The 18,542-nt window shown below is 44.0% G+C and overlaps 1 protein-coding gene across 1 annotated transcript in view; it reads left to right on the top strand.

Moving 5' to 3' along the window:
- PAH (phenylalanine hydroxylase) overlaps positions 1-18,542 on the top strand; it is a 70,844-nt gene that overhangs the window by 29,243 nt on the left and 23,059 nt on the right. The window contains exon 4 of the mRNA XM_005572043.3: positions 9,232-9,320. Within this exon, the coding sequence (XP_005572100.1) occupies positions 9,232-9,320 (89 nt within the window). The remainder of the gene's footprint in view (positions 1-9,231; positions 9,321-18,542) is intronic.

Below are 18,542 nucleotides of genomic sequence, written 5' to 3'. Positions count from 1 at the left end.
GTCTTAGGAGGTGCACTGAGGCACTGAGTCCAGGCGTGGGTTCAGTTGATGAGAAGAAGGGGAGCAGGGCCAAATAAGTGCTCCTGGAGTGACACAGCCAATACATGGAGGAGGCTTTAGGTGTCTTCTGTTAGGCCCAATGTTGACTGACCATAACTAGAGTTGTCAGTGACAGGCAACCAGATCTCAATGCAATGGTGAGCTCTCAGAAGACAGAATTGGATATTTGGGGATATAGGGGCCAACCTGCCAATGGATAATGTTTATGAGATACATAGTATCTTAAAAATGATATTGGGAGGGTAGTTGTAATTTAGGGGGTGGTTGGAATAAATGGCCCTACAGGTTATTATTTTATTTATTCATAATTTCACTCATATCCATTCACTCACTCCCTCTGCTTATTAAGCACAATTTCACCCTTCATGTGTGAGATCCCTTTTAGTCGTCTAGTTCGGGGATTCTTATTTTTCCATGTGAACAGAGAGAACAGATGCTTTGCCCTAAAACCACTACTCCTGACTTCTGACCACTGCTGTCTCCAGGAGGCAGAGAGTAATAGCTGGGCACCATCAGCCAGCCTTTGGCTCATCATTCTTGCCAAGAGCTTCCTGAAGAGCATTCCTTCTCCAGAAAGAAAGTAGAAGCTACTTAAAAGAGAAAAACAAAACCCCTACAAGTCTTGCTCCTGCAGGATGCTGGCAAGCCGTCTCTTCTTCCTTTGTGGGAGCTGTGGAGATCAGCACGCAGCAACTGCTTCTCTGCGCGGCTGGAGGCCACTGCCTAGAAGGAGACATCCGGGAGCCTGGGAGGGGGTGGTGAAAACAGCCTTCTATTTCACACCCAAGAAACCAGGATTTATTGCTCTCTCTGAGACAGGCTGGAGGCAAGCCTGGGTGCCTTGCCGGCTAACCCCTGGGGCTGGTGAATGTCGGGTGGAGGGAGGGGGTAAGATTGGACTCAGCCTGCACCTTGAGCTGCTGTAAATTGAATGGGCCTCCTCTGACCCACTGGCCAGGAAGCAGGTTCTGGCCAGGCCTGGGGGGTCTTTTGCTCAGTGACGCTCCTGAGCCAGCCGCCCCTTGGCGTCCTGGCTAAGCATTTGACCCCGACTTAATGGGACCACTACGTGGGTGTCCAGGGCCAGCTCTCCAGCGGGCTGCTTCCTTTGGAGCCAAATCAATATTTATTAATGATCTGCCCCCACCGGGTGCCTCCGCTCCACAGAGGGCCTCTGTTGCCCCAGCCTGCCCAAGTCATTCATTAACCGTGAAGCCCAGCCGCCCACCCGAGAGGCTGTTGAGGGGCTCACAGAGGCCAGCCCACCGGCCGAGGTATTTGGCAAGGCCATTAATGAGCTAATCTGATTTAACTTTTCAAAACAGAGGTCTGGGTCGCTGGGGTCAGTCTCTATTTCCAGCTTTGTGAGAGAGACTGGGTGGGGGAAGGGACCTGCAGCCTTCAGTAAAGAAAAGAAGGGGTATGTGAAGGAGAACTTACGTTAAAAAGAGACTATCCCTAAATCCAGGGATGCTTAGGATGGGGCAGGCCCAAGGCTGTCCTAGGGATCTTCTTCAAGCACCTTTAGAGATCTACTTTAGTTTGTCACACTTCCTTTCCTTCTCAAGGTGGGAGAAAATGAATCTAAAATTTAAAAGCACTCCTTCACCACCACCACACCTTTATTCAAAGCCCAGCATTGCTTTTTGGTGAAGTGCATTGGCTGCAGAATTGTTCTTTCAGCTCAGCTAGCTCAGTGATCTTAAGCAAATCACTTTATCTCTTTGAGCCTGTTTGCTCATCAGTGAACAGCAATAATGTCTACCACCTAGGACTGTTTTGAGAATTAAAGGAGATGATGAAAGTAAGGCACTTAGCACAGTATCTGGTGCATAATAAGCTCTCAAGAAAATGTAACTTTAGAGGAAAAAGGGTAGCCCTACCTTTTTGCCTGAGAAAAATCAGAAAAGCCCAGGTGCAGAGGTTAGAGACACAAGTACAGACTGGCTTGGCCTCTAGTGGCCTCTGAGACCACTATCTTAGTCAGACAAGCAACTCTGGAGTTTATTATGAGGCTCAGGTGCAAGGACTGATGTCACAGGTGCACCTGTTTTGGGTCAGTTTCTTCCCACTCCAAAGAAGGAGGTGGGCAAGGGCTCAGCACCTTGCCCATTTCACAGATGCAAAGCCAGAGACTCAGGAATTAAGTAGTTTGCTCAGACTCCCATGTTGTGTGGGTGGGAAAGATGAGACTTGAACTCAGACCTGCTGGCTTCAAGCCCAGGATGTGCACACCCTTCACACAATGTAGAGAGTCAGTACATGTGTCAAGGCTTGGCACTGAGTTTGTCTGGGGTCCTCCGTGGTCTCTCCTGAGGTCTTTGCACTGCCTGTTTCACAACTCTGCAAGATGGGAAGTGAGCCACATCAGGGATCGATCCCCAGTCCCCAACACCCAGCACCCAGGTGCCTCTCCCCGGTCTCATTCCTCAGGCTTTGTCCCTGCTCTCCAACATGATAGCTGGTGAATTTCTCTTAATGGATAGGCCTGACCTGGGTCCTCATCCTACCATAGAAGACACATAGACTGTACCCAAGGGCATTAACTTCACGTGAGGGAATAGATCAAAGATGGGGCTGGGCTGCTGCCTGGAGGAAGTAAGCACCAGGCCTTCTCACCCTTTCTCACTTGCCCTTCTATAATGATAATAATACCACTACCAGATACTTATAAGCACTTGCTGTGTGCCAGACAGCATTCTAAGCACTCTCCATACATGAGTTCATTTTAATCCTCCCATCAACCCTCTGAAGGACGTACTGTTATTATAGCTATTTCGTAAATGGGAAACTAGGGAACAGAGGGATTAAGTAATTTGCACAAAGTTCCAAAGTTCCAAAGTTGAGATTGGAGCTAGATTGGAGCTAGGCGGTCTGGCTGCAAAGTGTGTATGAAGAGCCCCCAGGCTTTGCCACTTCTCCAGCCTGGCTGTGTTTTGGACCTTTTTTTGAAGATGGTGGGGTCCCAAAGCCACCAAAGGCCCCTGGACTCAGGTGAGCACCCTGCAGCTTCGCAGTGCTACCTTGGGGTCCCTCACAGCCTCTGTGACAAGGTGCAGAGCTCAAAGGTCTGGGATGTGGCGAGCTGTTTTGATCTTTGTCTTCTTTTTACAGAGACTTGAATCATCTGAGTCTTGGCAAATTTTCTCAAGTTCTTCAAATTTTTTGTTTTTGTTTTGTTTTATTTTGTTTTATTGCTCCGACCAAGAGAGCTGAATGAAGCCAGGTAGCCCAGGAAGAATTTTCCTTTGGATAAGGAAAAAAAAAAAAAAAAAAAAAGTCACCCAGAGCTGGAAATACGCTGGTTCTGCTGCCCTCTGGCGTTCGCTGGGCGCCAGCCAGCCCACACAGCCCCAAGTCAAGGTGGTGCACCCTAGCTTAGGTTTATGGGGAAGAATGTTGTTTCTCTGGTGGGAGGAGAAAGGGAAATGAGGCAGTGCATTTGGGAACCGAACAAATGTGGTGACTGTATTTCTGAAAAATAAATGAGGTTGACACATTGACTGAAGTGAAGCTGACTTTTCAAGTATCCTCTGGCCAGTCTCAGCCCTTCAGAGGATCCCACGGGTCTCGGAATAAGAAACTCAAAAGGGCGTGACGCGCAGATGAATCTAATACCCACATGTCACAGAAACTGAAGCCCGAGATTAGAAACCTCTTAATATCAAAGCTGGACAGAGAACCAGCTTCCTGATCCCAATCTCTGTTCTTTCCTCCTCCCTCCTCCTCCTTTAATCATCATCATTAAAATCGTTGTCATATTAATGGTTAACACTGATAAAGCACTTATTATGGGCCACTGTGCTAAGATGTGTCGTATTGCTGCAGCATTTAATTCATCCAATAATATGGAAAGAGCATTTTAATTCATTTTGTGAATAGGGAAACTAAGACTCCAGGAGATAAGACACTGGCCAGTTGCACAACAAAATAAGTGGCAGAGACTTTCGAGGCTTGCTGGAAAACTTTCCACTCTGCTCTCTGCTATGATAAGCTAAGGACAGAGTAGAAAAAATTATATATATATATATGTGTGTGTGTGTGTGTATATATGTATATGCATATATATGCACATACATATATAGTATGTGTGATATGTGTGTGTGTTTATATACATACACACACATATGTAACTCACAGCTGAGCAGTAATACTATCTACTATGTGCCGGTATTGTTTTCCATGAATCATGCATATTAACTCATTTGACATCGTGTTGTTCTTATAAAGCAGTATTTTCTAGTACTACTATTATCACCATTTCAAAGATAGGAAGAGTGAGGCACAAAGAGATTTAATAACTTTTCCTGGGCTCATAGATAGTAAACGCAGAGATAAGATTCAAACCTGGGCTGTCTGGCTGTTGTAAGACTCTTAACCATTGCTGGACTGACTATTCATGACACAAATAGGAAACCAACTCTGGACTAGGGCCAGATCCTGACTATCCCAGACTCCATTGAGCCATGCCAAGGCAATGTCAAGTCACCAGGGTCTTCCCTCTGGGGTCTAGAGGCAGAGGATGTCATAGTAAATAGCATGTTGCCTTTAACATCAAAAAGACAAGAGATAAGTGTTGGCAAGGGTGTGGAGAAGAGGGAACCCTTGTACTCTGCTGGTGGGGATGTAAGTTGGCACAGCTATTATGGAAAACAGCATGAAAGTCCCTCACAAATGTAAAATATAAATACCATACTTTCCAGAAATCCCACGTCTGAGTATATATTCAAAGGAAATGAAATCAGTATGTCGAAGAGATGTCTGCACCCCTTATTCATTGCAGTATTATTCACAACAGCCAAGGGAAACAACCTACATATCTATCAATATGTATCTATCAAGGTGGATTAATGAAGAAAATGTGATACCCCCAAACACACACACACACACACACACACACACAATGGAATATTATTCAGCCATAAAAAAGAAATCTTGTCATTTGGGACAACATGGGTGAACCCGAAGGGCGTTATGCCAAGTGAAATAAGCCAGACACAGAAAGACAAATACTGCATGATACCACACATATCCAATTCAAAACGTGTTGAATTTATAGAAGCAGAGAGTAGAATGTTGGTTGCCAGGGGGTAGGGTGATGAGAGAAATTGGGAGATGGTCAAGGGTACAAAGTTTCAGTCATAAGATGAGCAAGTGCTGGGGGTCAAATGTATGGCATGGTGACTATTGTTAATCACACTTTACTGTGTACTTGAAATTTGCTCAGAGAGATCTGAAGTGTCCTGGTCCCACTCCATCCCCACACAGGAAAAATGACTACATGAGATGATTAATATGTTCATTAACTTGATCATGGTAACCATGATGCATGCATGTATTAAATAATTACATTGTATTTATAATTTTATAATATAAATATATATATAAGTGTTACATAAAATATATGCAATAGGCCAGGTGCGGTGACTCACACCTGTAATCCCAGAACTTTGGGAGGCCGAGGCGGGCGGATCATGAGGTCAGGAGTTCCAGACCAGCCTGGCCAACGTGGTGAAATCCTGTCTCTACTAAAAATACAAAAATTAGCAGGGTGTGGTGGCACGTGCCTGTAGTCCCAGTTACTTGGGAGGCTGAGGCAGGAAAATTGCTTGAACCCGGGAGGCGTAGGTTGCAGTGAGCCGAGACTGTGCCACTGCACTCCAGCCTGGGCGACAGAGGAAGACTCCGTTTCAAATAAATAAATACTAAAATATATGCAATATATACAAATATAATTGTGTGTATACATGTAAATTTTACAATTGTATGCAATTGTATACAATTGTAATTTTATATTATAAAAATATATCCATTTTTTATTGTTCCATTATACCTCAATAAAGATGGAATTTTAAAAAAAGAATTTAAAAAAGAGCATCCCCATAACTTTCCATTTCCTTATGCTTCTTTATTCTTCTTCTTCAAGAATTTCCTTACATCGTCACGTATTGATATTTACTTATTTCGTGTTGCCCCTGCCAGAACGTAAGCACCACAAGGATGAAGACTCCCTTGTATGCACCCCCCAGTGCTTTGTGCTTAGTATGCAGGAGGTACTCAGTACATATTTGTGGAATCTCCTTTGGTGATTCTAAGGGTCGCCTAAGTAAGAAGGGGGTGCAGCAAGAAAGGACTTGGCCTGCCTTATTTCTGGGGCCAGCAGTTACTGACAGAATTATGAATGATTCCCAGGCAAAAGAGAAATGATGAATGAATGGAGCCAGGCTACCTCCACAGTGCGGGGATGGGGTTATCCGTGGTGCTGAACACCGAGGAGAGAAGTTAGGCCCCCTTGTCCAGATGGGTGCCAGTCATTGAAACCCCGCAGTGGAAATGTCCTGGAGAAACAAGAAAGATCTTAAAGAAGATCCTGAGCCCTGGATGACTCTGAAGTGCTGATTCCTTTCTCAAGGCCTTGCAAACCTGGGTGGGAAAAACCCCCATTCTTGGCACTGACAACAGAGGTTCAGTGTGCAATACAAATGCTGGACCCACAGAGGAAGGAGAGCTTGGGGAGGAGTGTAGGTGACAAGGTGGGAAGCCACATTCCTCACCAAGTGAGCAGAGCATGGTATTGAGTCACCCGAGACTCCAAAGTTTCAACAGTTGGGACCAAGAAGGTCTATCAAGAGGCTTGCCCTCACTGTTCCTCAGTTTCTTCATCTGTAGAATGGGATAATAATAATACCTACCTCAAAGGACTGTTGCAGAAATTGAAGGGGGTAGCATATGTGAGATGTTTAGGGCAGTGTCTGATACACAGCAAGTACTACAGAAGTGTTACCTGGAACGATGGCTGCAGCATCTGCTTCTGTTCTTGCTGTCCATAGGGAGCCAATCTGGAAAAGAGGGCTGGGCTTTAGGGCCATGGAAACCTCTGGGCAGGAAATCTGGCTTCAGAGCCAGCCCTCCTTATCAGTATGCTCTGCCACCTTCCCATGAGTGGCAGGATGGATTGGCGATCAAGACCAGAAGCCAGAGAGTCAGCTGGACCTGTATTTGAATCCTGACTCCACTGTTTCTTAGCAGTGTGTGTATTTGGGTTTGCACTAAACCTCTCTGTACCTCAATGTCCTCGTCTTTAAAATAGGAATATTAATAGTACCCAGCTCACAGGTAAAATATTTAGAACACCATTCTGTGTTAGTTTTATTGCTAACATGGGTGGTAGAGAGCCTAGGCTCCTCAGCTCTGCAGAAACCAGGGTCTAAATGGACCTTGATGAACTGCTGGAATCAGCTCTCCTTGTTTTGCTGTAATGCAGCTGCTGCTCCTCCTGAGGCTCCTGTTTAGATCATGGATGGAATTTCCCCAGATTGGCCACTAGATGGCACGCATGCTCTTTCCTGTCCCATCTAAGTAGGTCAGAATCATGAATAATGGGTATCAGATGGAAAGTCGTGTTTTATGTGCCAGACGCTGAGCGGCGCCCTTTGCCTGTTTTCTCATCACTGCCCACAGCAGTCCTCAGATTGAAAGAGCTACTCCACCAGAAATGCTACACCAGAAGTGCCTGGCACATGGGAAGGCTTCAAAAACACATTTGCGGTTCTTCCTATAGTTGTGTATCCCAGCTGTTTTATTCCTCCTCCTCCTGGAGGAGGAACTGAGACACAGAGAAGATAAGTAGGCAGATGGAGCCCGGGTTCTAAGCCAGACCGGATGCTGATTGGAAGTTCAGCATCTTCCCCTCAACCTCATTTCAGGGGAAGTTTGGAAGCCTTGTGCTCACTTCAGGGTTCCCACCACATCTATTTTGGCTCTCTGGATTCTTTTTGAATCTACCATTTTCTTAGTCCTGGTGTGATCTTAAACCAGCTATTTAAAATTTTAGAGCCTCAGTTTCTTACCCGCGCAAGAGGGATTATCATGCCTTCCTTATTTTGGAGGTACCTCAGAAATAGCAACTGTACCAAAGCAGGCCTTCTGGATGGTGGTTACTGCTGTCAATACCTTAAATGTTAACATAACCAGGGTGAATCCATTAGTTCCTTCCTTCACTCCTTTCTTCCCTCCGTTTCTTCCTTCCTTCCTTATCTTGTTTTCTCCCTCCTTTCTATCCTTTTCTTCCCTCCCTCTCTTCCCTCTTCCTTCCTTCCTTCTTTTTCTCTTTATGCCTGGTACAACAAAGTACCCATGGTTTCTGCCCTCATGAAACTTACAGTCCAAAATGCCCTTGTCTCTGTTCATTCCTGGGAAATTTTCACCTGCAATGTGTCTTGTTTCCTGTAACCTACAGGGACGTCGGTGCTGCCACCTGCCCTTCTTCCTGGGCCCCTCTCTCTGCAAGACCCAGGTGTTGTAGTTCACCCTACTCAAGCCCAACCCCTTCCCCACTACACTGGCTCAGAAGCAAGTCTGAAATCCTTTAGGTGCTGCAAGGCATCTTCAGATCCCAACTACCTGACTCCGTTCGCTCTGCTTCGCAATGGCTTTCTAACTGGCTTTGCAATCAAAAGATTTTGCTGCAGTGCCTGGGGCCTTTGGGAGGGAAACACATAATGGGAAGATGGGATCTCATGAACTTGTTTACAGTAGAACAGTCTGGTTTTATATAATTTATATTTTGGGCCTATATGTAATATTCTGCTGCGAAGGCCGGACACAGTGGCTCATGCCTGTAATCCCAGCACTTTGGAAGTCCAAGGGGGTGGGTCACCTGAGGTCAAAAGTTCGAGACCAGACCAGCCAACATGGTGAAACTCTGCCTCTACCAAAACTATAAAAATTAGCCAGGCGTGATGGCACGCACCTGTAATCCCAGCTATTCGGGAGGTTGAGGCAGGAGAGTCGCTTGAACCCAGGAGGCAGAGGTTGCGGTGAGCTGAGATCACGTGCCACTGTACTCCAGCCTGGGTGACAGAGGGGAAAAAAAATTCTGCTACTAAAGAAAACCATCAAAGAAAACTACCATGACGGGTGGGAGGGAGATGAATTTTGAGATAATTCAGAGAACATCTCCATGAAAGATAATGTATTTGGGAATGGGTTTTAAAACTGGTTTCTAAGGAAAACGGAGTTTAACTTTTAAATGATAGTAATTTGGGGGTTATCTGAAAGCCAGCCCACTTGCCATCACCATTGACTGGGATTCCCGCTTCTGATCTCAGCGAGGCCTTTGGCCATGTCCTGCCAATCTGCACTCAGGACTTTGCCTTCTCTGTGTTTCAGTGCCCTGGTTCCCAAGAACCATTCAAGAACTGGACAGATTTGCCAATCAGATTCTCAGCTATGGAGCGGAACTGGATGCTGACCACCCTGTGAGTCCATGGCCCATAGGATGAGATTCTTTCAGTGCCTCTCCTCCACTTCCCTCCCCTCCTCCTACCTCCTCCACCTGGAGCAATGTGCTTGTTCACTTGTTCGACAAACACTTATTGTGTTCCTATTTACACGAGGGCTGGGAAAAATTAGCAAGACATTATTGTCATCATCATTATCGTGGTCATTATTATTGTAGGAGCAAATATAAATCACTGTCCAGAAACTATTGTCTCTATATACTAGATCTGTGTGTGCACAAACACACACATAGATGCAAATCATCATTGCTTCTGCCTGTGTACATCTATGGAGGTTTAAATCAAGTGCTTGGTAAACAGCAACCTGTACTAACAACTCTGCCAACTGCAGGGGGCAGGGGGGAGTGGCAACGTTGAAACTGGATCTTAAAAACTGAGTGGGAGATGTTGGTCAGATAAGGAACAGAGAGGGCTTATGGCTGAAAGAACAGTGTATGAGATACCAAGAGTCCTGGAAGCATCCACAATATTGTGGGAATGACTGGTTGGTGCATTAAGTATGAGAATGAGAGATGCGGTTGGGGCAGTGGGTTGGGATCAGATTGTAAAAGGTCTGATGGACCAGAACGAGGAACACGGACTGGGCCTGTGTCTTGCAGCCATGGAGGCAGGTCCTTTAATGGTTTTTGAGTAGAGGACTGGGTAGGGGAAATTTCATCGTTCCCTCTACTCTGGGGCAGAGGGTCTGGGAAGGAACAGCCCAGGCTGCGGTGGCTCGGGGCCAGGTCTCACAGCCTCCTTTGGTGGGAAGGGCCACCATCCTGTTGCCTGCCCTTTATTCTCTGCCAGGCAAATGACTCCTTAATCTTTAAATGACTTGCAGCCATTTACATTGGTGAAGGTTTAGCAGAACCCAGAGGAAGCGTCTACACTTCCACAGGAGTTTGTTTTCTCCTCACATTTATGTGGGTCTTTACAATCAGCAAAGGATGTTCGCAAAGGCCTTTTTCAGGAGGCAAAGCAGATGCTTCCATCTTACAGAACTAGTGAGGCCTGAGGAGCCTGATGACTTTTCTAAGGCCCTGTGCTATACTGTGAATCCTGAGAGCTCATGGTGCCTGGAGACAAAGGCCTGGCTAGTGGCAGAAATTCAGGCTCTTTTACAGAGGCCAAAGGCGAACTATTTCAGAGGCAGGCTGGCCTTTTGAAATATGAATGATTGATGCTTCTTCTAATTCAAATTGTAAAACCCATTATAGTGGGCTTGAAAACACAGAAGAACATGAGGAGGAAAATGAAAAGCAACCATAATTTTAGTTATTTCTGTTTTTCTCTCTGGCCTATTCTGCATTTTTTAAATAATGAGAAAGCATATATAAACAGAAACAAAGGTGAATTTCCTCCCATCTCCCAGACTTCAAAACAGAAAAAAAAAAATCACCCATTATCACACTATTCTAAAATAATCAATAAATCAATATTAATATTTGGGTGTGCCTCCATCCTTCCTCCTTTCTCTCTCTCTCTCTCTCTCTCTCTCTAAATATATATATATATATATATGTATATATGCACACAATTTTGTGTGTGTGTGTGTGTATACGTGCCACAACTTACTAACCAGCACCCAATTGCAAACGTATAGGAAGTTTGAGTCTCGCCTGTGCATGTTCATGTGAACTTCCAATGGCTTCCTTGAATATCAGCTGTGAAATTAAACTAAGTTATATTTAAACTAAGGATAGGAATTACATTTAAGGCTCTTAGTATATATTACTTAAATACTCTCCCTCTCCGAAAACTAAAGGTAAATTTGGGGACTTTTGGCCCCCATTCCATCCTCCTGTATACCATGTAGCCTACTCCCAGGAGCCCTGGGGTGCCAAGGTTGCTCACGTGGGACTCTGCTTTGTGTACCTGTTCAACAGGTCTCTGTCTGGGGCCTCTTAGCCATCAACTCTGTCCGCAAAGCATCTCCAAAGATACCGGTTCTCAGAAAAGCTATCTGTTCACCTCTGACCCCATCCAAGGGGTCTGTCCAGCAGGGCGTTATTCTCCTCTTACCAAACTCCTGTCTTCCTGCCCCAAACGGGCATTTTTCCCATTGGTCTCACTCCCTTTTCATTTGGGGCAGTGGAAGACGCCAGCACAAAGAGATTGACATTTTTCTCCCTGTATCCTCATGTCCCCTCCAAAGCTGCTGGCACTGGCTTTAAAAGTCTCTGGAATTCATTGGGCTTTAAAAGCCACGTCTTTGACTCCCTGCCCTCTCAATGTTATGAATTTTATTGTAAAAATACAACATATCAGGTACACAGTTCCCTGAAGACGAGGCGCCAGGCTCTCTCTGTTCCTTTGGTTTCTCATCAGATCCCAGGGAGGTGGGCCAAGGACAAAGCAAACCCTCCAGCGTGCTTTCCCAGAGACCCCGGGGCCCACACGCCTGGCCTCAGTGTGTGACTGCAAACAGAAACCAGCACAAGGAGTGGCGCAGGCAGCGGGTGTTCTTCTCCAAAGGACCCTCTGTTCTCTCTGTCCCGTTGCATCCTGTGTAATCTCTTCGTCCCTGAACCCGGCCCTTGGCAGTATGCATGGATGTGTGACCCAATATCTCTCATCAGGTCCTGCTTTGAAAAATGAAGTAAAGGAAGGATTGTTTCCAAGATAGAGGGAAAACGGCCTCTGCCTTTCAGTTTTAGCTAAGTGAGAAAATGAAATAGGAAAGCGAGATTCCCTAGTGACCAGCTTGCCTCCTTTCCCGTTCTTTCCCAGTCTCCTTCCTTTCCCCTTTCCCACCTTGCTTGCTTTTTTCCACAAGCTTTTATTTAGCTAATGATATTAGGAGCTAATGCTTCTTCAGCATGGTCTATGTGCCAGGCACAATGCTAAATGCTTGGCATTCCTTTTTAAGTTTGAATATTATCACCGCCCTACGAGGGCTGTACACCTCATTTTCAGATGAGAAATCTCAGAGGGAGAGGGCCGTGTAGCATCACCTGTACGTGAACTATGTCTCAGGCCATATAAAAGACAGGGGGTTGAAGTGACGGATAAGACATGATCCCTGCCTCCCAGGGGCCTGCAGTTGTACAGTAGAGGGAGAAGGGGTGTTGATTGTTCTCAAAGCAGTGCAGGAGGGAGCTGGAATAGCAACTGTAAACTTGGCAGGCAGAATCTAACCGGTTCTACTTAATTTCCATTTCCAAAATGTACTCCCCTTTCTGTCCATGTTGTTCCCTTTACCTAAGAAGTTTTCTCTTGTCAACCTACCTGTTCTTTCCCCACTTGAAAACCTCTATTCATCTAAGGTCTAAATCACATATGTTGCCTCCCTAAAGCCTTCTTCCTGTCTCTTCCCAGACTTAAGTTTTTCACACTGTTACTCTGTTACTATCGCAGAGATGGCAACTATCACATTGTGCTTTATGCTTTGGGTATAGAGTATCAGATCACAGTAAGTTTACTTCTTTATGACTTATAACCTCATGGGAGGCACAAGATACTCTATGCAAGTGAAAGGGCCATATGCATGTTTCCCAAACTATAGTTTATGAAAAATATCCCATGATCAAAGAGAGAAACTCTGTATTCTATAACCCTACTTCAAATATGCAAATTCCATGATCTCATCAGAAACTTTGGAAAGTCCTGCAAAAATGAAACCCAGTCAATGTAATGTTTCCTTAAACGTATTTACCCACGGAACTCTTTTTAATGAAATGCCTAGCAACATTATCTTGAGTGGTAGTTTTCCATGGAATACAGTTTGGATAATAATTAGTCAAATAATAACTTTAAAAAGTGCATAAATGCCAGGTTTCGTGAGTCAGATAGCATGTGCTATCATTTCTAAGGTCACTGTGGACTGGAATGGTTAGGGAGGTCTTCTAGAAAGAGGAAGATCTGAGTCTAGCCCTCCAGCAACCAGAGCAAGCTAACTGCTCGGCAAACAATCCCCAGATCTCCATGGCTAACCCAATAAAAGTTCACTTCCAATGTGGGTCAGTAAGGAAACTGCTCCACACGGTCTTTCAGAACCAAGGCTCCTTCCACCGATGGCTGTACCCTCCTTCAACTCCTTGGAGCCCACTCATTCTGCCAGTGGATGGGAGAAGAAAGAGTGAGAATTGCTTCTGGGAAGTTTTCATGGGCCATGTCTGGAGATGACTCACATCCCTTCAATCAAATTCCATTGAGTACAGCTCAGTCACATGCCCATTACTAACTGCAAAGGAGATGGGGGAAAATAGTTTAGCAATGTTCTCTGAACAAAGGAGAGAGGACAGATCTTGGGGAGCACTAGCAGCCTCTGCCACATAGACCCCAACTCCAGAGCTACCTATTCCAGTTTACCTGGCAGCTGCACTGGAGTCTAGGCTACAGATCTGCAATAGCGGGGGCTTAGTGAAGAAAATATCAGCCAACACAACTGTCCTTCTGTGTATATTTCTACTTCTTGACCCAAGTCTTTGAAACTGTTTTTGTTTGTTTGTTTGTGTGTTTGTTTGTTTTATGGAGTTTCACTCTTGCTGCCCAGGCTGGAGTACAATAGTGCGATCTTAGCTCACTGCAACCTCCACCTCCTGGGTTCAAGTGATTCTCCTGCCTCAGCCTCCCGCATAGCTAGGATTACAGGTCTGTGCCACCACATCCAGCTAATTTTTGTATTTTTAGTAGAGAGGGGGTTTCGTCATGTTGACCAGACTGGTCTCAAACTCCTGTCCTCAGGTGATCCGCTTGCCTCGGCCTCCCAAACTGCTGGGATTATGGGCATGAGCCACCGCACCAGGCCTGAAACTGCTTTTTAATCTTTCAAGGTGTGGACATCAAGTTTTCCTGCTCTCCCGTAGGAAATTTGTTCTCCAGCAAATTGTCCAAGAACAAGACTATGTTTTTCAATACTTTTCTCCTTTTCTTTTCCTTTTGCCCACCTAGTTTTCTCCACCTGAGACCTTGTCAGAATTAATTCTAAGAGTCAGTCAGCTAGTTGAGTCATCAAAGACTTGTTGCATTCTTACTAAGTTTCTCTATCCAAGCATAATTTGCAAAAAGTTAAAAACCTAACTGTCATGCAGGTATATAGTGAACACCTGTCAAAGATCCATTTAGCTCATTATTGAGGGAACCAGCAAGATGACAAAGATAGTGCAGAAAAGATTTACAAGAGACCAAAGTACATGTGGTCATTGGAAAATAGAAAGCCAGAATAAGATCACAAAGATGGATGCACAAGTGATTAATGTTCCATAAGGCAATAAAGCCATAATCATGTGTCTTATCCTTTCTACTAGACAGAAACAACTTACAATTTGATCATCAAATGAATATTTTACAACTTACTGGTCTTCTAGGAAGCCAGTATCTACTTTGAAGTGGTTGTAACTTTATAAGTAGTAAATATATGTCCCCTTAGAGCACAGAGTGAGCTTGTGAGACAATGATCTCATATGACATTTAAAAGGCACACAGTAATTTGTTTGCCCTTTTTCCTAGGTTTTGCATATATATATATATTTTTTTTTTTTTTTTTTTGAGACGAAGTTTTGCTCTTGTCACCCAGGCTGGAGTGCAGTGGCACGATCTTGGCTCACTGCAACCTCTGCCTCCCAGGTTCAATCAGTTCTCCTGCCTCAGCCTCCCGAATAGCTGGGAATGCAGGCATGCGCCACCACGTCTGGCTAATTTTGTATTTTTAGTAGAGACAGGATTTCACTATGTTGGCCAGGCTTGTTTCGAACTCCTGACCTCAGGTGATCTGCCCACCTTGGCCTCCCAAAGTGCTGGGATTACAGGCATGAACCACCACACCTGGCCTGTTTTGCATAATTTTTTCAACAGCTTCTGCTTGGGGGTATGCTGAATGTGCTATGCCCCAAAAATCCAGTGATATGTAAGAGAGTTTCCTGAGTTTAATCATTATTAACACATGTGAGACCATCTGAAAAGAGAAATATACAGCACACTGAGGGAAACCAATAAATTTTGGAAAAATCCAGGAAGACAGAAAGAACAGGTAGTGACTTATTGGTCTAAACAAGTGGGGAAGAGGGTCCTACTCTGGAGCATCCTAGGAAGGCCAGAGTAAGTCAGCACAGGGCTGGACACATAGACAGAGCTGGATCATGTAAAGCCTTGTGGACCATGCTAAATATTTTGGACAATAGTCTAACAGCAATGAGAAGCCATTGAAGGACTTTTGAGGAGGTGAGTGGCCTCACCAGACTTGAGCTTTATAAATCTAATTTGGGCTGAAGTGGCGGGGTTGAGAGGCCACTTACACAGCAGCTACAATAGTCAGGCAAGAAATGGTGGTGGTCGAATGCAGGTGCAGCAGTGAGAATGAAGTTGGAAGGACAGACTTAGATGTTTGAATGGTAGAATGGGCAGAAATTGGTTGCTGGATATGAAGGAAGAGAAAAGGGGGAAGTAAAACAATAACTCCTAGCTTATGGGCTTGGGCAACTAGGTACATACATTTTTCCAAAATAGGCTTCTTGGCCAATTGTAGGGTGAGCAAAGGAATTAGGAACAGTCGGTAGTCCCCTAGTCTACTGTTTGCAAGTCCTCCTTGACCAGTATCTCTAGGATGGGAATGGCAGCTACTTAATAAATGCCAGTTAGTTTGAACCTTTTGTCTTCTGTGTTCCATCCTTCCCCCAGTTGTCATGAAACGTTATGGAAAATGCAAAATGCCTCTTGTTATTGGCCTAGCCAATATACACAGCAAGGTAAGAATTCTGTAGATGTTGGTTTAACAGCCCCATGTGGCTGGTGGGGATCACTGACCCATTCCAGAGTATATCTTTTTTATGTTCTGAGCCAGACTTCTCTGTCTTTGGATTTCCCGCCATTTTGCACAAATGCATCATTCTTTGAGCGCCTACGATGTGCTCCGAATTTTACTTAATGTGCTGCTGACATTACCTGACTTAAACTATATAACACTGTGAAGCAGGTAGGATTGACAGTCTCATTTTACTGATGAGGAAACTAAGGCTGAGAGATAACCTGGCCGCCCCCAGGCCATGCTCCTAATGAATAAATGAATTAGTATTCCAACACAGCTTTTCTGACTTTAAAACCCGTGTTCTCACTAGCCTAAAGAGAGCACTTCTGAGGTTTAACCTTAACTATGATATTAGGAAATGATGGGATAAATATCTGTCTACAAGAGTACTCAACACTTTTCCATATATGTAGTTACCCTCTCCGCTAAACCGACACACACACAAATTATACCTCTGAATACATGCAGACTCCTGTTGATGTCATGACTTGCGTCCTGTAGAACTCTCTCGACTTTCTCCCGTCTTTTCCTATCCCCTCTCCCTCCCCTTCACCACTCCTTCACCAACAATATATTTTCCTGTCAAAACATATTTGGTTACATGCAGTGCAACCAAAATTGCCGCTATTAGTTTAATTGAGACAGGGTGATTATAAATAAATTACATGCAGTGCTACTGAAATTGCTGCTATTAGTCTAAATTGAGACAGGGTGATCAGTCATCACCAACTGTGATTTGATTCAGAATGTACTCCACATGGACAGCTACAGAGGCCCTGTGATCATCTGGTAGCCCAAGGGATGCGAGGCCAAATCCCCAAGAGGCTGGGCTTCAGGCCACAGAGATGTCTGACCACTGGTAACTGAGAAAGCAAAACTCCTTGCAACCTGGTTGGTGGGGGCCCCTTGCAGGCTGATAATGAACTTCTTAGAAACCAGAGCTGGAAAGGGTCATGGTTAGAAGCCTTCCCACATGGAAGATCTGTATAGTGCATTATCTGTGTGTGTGTTCCTGTATACCAGTGTGTGAATCTCCTGCTACTTCACTAACATGATTTGAGATGGATGTTGATACTATTTTCTTTATTTCTTATTCTAAAAGAAACCTATTCTCACATTCTCATGTGAATCTCCTGCTACTTCACTAAAATGATTTGAGATGAATATTTAATACTATTTTCTTTTTTTCTTATTCTAAAAGAAACCCATTCTCACATTAGAAAACTTGAAAAGCATAAATAGTTTTCAAGAATACAACTGTTAGTGTTACTTATTTTTCCCACTACCTGGAGGTAACATTTGTTAGAGTTTGGTGTATTTCTTTAGTCATTTCATTTATATACTTACATATTTCCTCTGACCTAATTGATATATGACATAACTGATAATATCAACTGGATATACAGTATTACATTAGGTTTTATTTTCACAAGTGGAAAATCTTTAAACCACCTAGGCAAGGTACATGAAAGATAAACAATAAAGGCAAATGGGGGTAAGAATTGTTCATGGACATCTCATTCCTAGAAGCAGCATGATGAAGTGGAAATCCATGGATTGAAGGAATTCTCTTTTCTTCCTGGCTTCCTACTTCAGTGCTCAAATCTCAGCTTGCCAGCCTAGGCAGGGCCACAAAATCCAAATGGAGGTGCTAGTTCTGTAGTTTAGGGCCTTTAGGCAAACGGCTCCATGGGCTTTATATTCTTCAATTCGACACCAAAATATAGAAATGGACCTTTCTCCAAGGTGCCTTACAGGGTCAGAAGTCTACCTATTATCCTTAGGGCCTGAAGAAGGCTATTCATTACTAACTATTCAATAAGAATGGCAAGTGAGAATGACTGTAACAATCAAACCTTAATGACTGACCAATATTACATTTTTATTTTGAGCCCCAAGTATGGAGATGTGGACAAATAAATGTTCTTTGATTAGTCCAGTAGACAGGTTTCTAAAATGGTGTGTTATTGATGCTTGGAAAGTAAATCATGCTGCCCAGGTTTTTTTTTGTTTTTTTTTTTAACCACATCATCTCAAACCAACTTATCTTCACCCAGTAGAAATGAGGCACAACAGTAGTTTTAAGTCTTCAGATTCCTAAGCTTTCTAATCTGTAATTAATGATTAAAAACCATTCAGTGCTCTAGGGAAAGGAAGAGTTATACTTTGTAATAACCGCGTCATAAAATCTTTTCTAAACAGAGTAATCACATTATTTATCTGGGATTTAGCTTTGGAGTGAAAAAAAAATGTGTAGTAGTTTTACTTCACTTTTCAAGTGTGAAACATTTGGATATTTCTATTTTTCAAAATATATTCCAGGAAATAAACTAATTAACTCCTTTCCTCCCTCCCTTCCTCCCTTCCTTTCTTCCAACAAGTGTCTGTAGTTTTTTCTGTGTGCCAAAATCAATGCTGCAGATTCTCAGAAGAAATTACATTATATTACATTG

The sequence above is a fragment of the Macaca fascicularis genome, chromosome 11 (genome assembly GCF_037993035.2).
Source record: "Macaca fascicularis isolate 582-1 chromosome 11, T2T-MFA8v1.1".
Lineage (NCBI taxonomy): Eukaryota > Metazoa > Chordata > Mammalia > Primates > Cercopithecidae > Macaca > Macaca fascicularis.
Note: the sequence above shows the minus strand (reverse complement) of the source record. Positions and strands in the feature narration are given on the sequence as shown.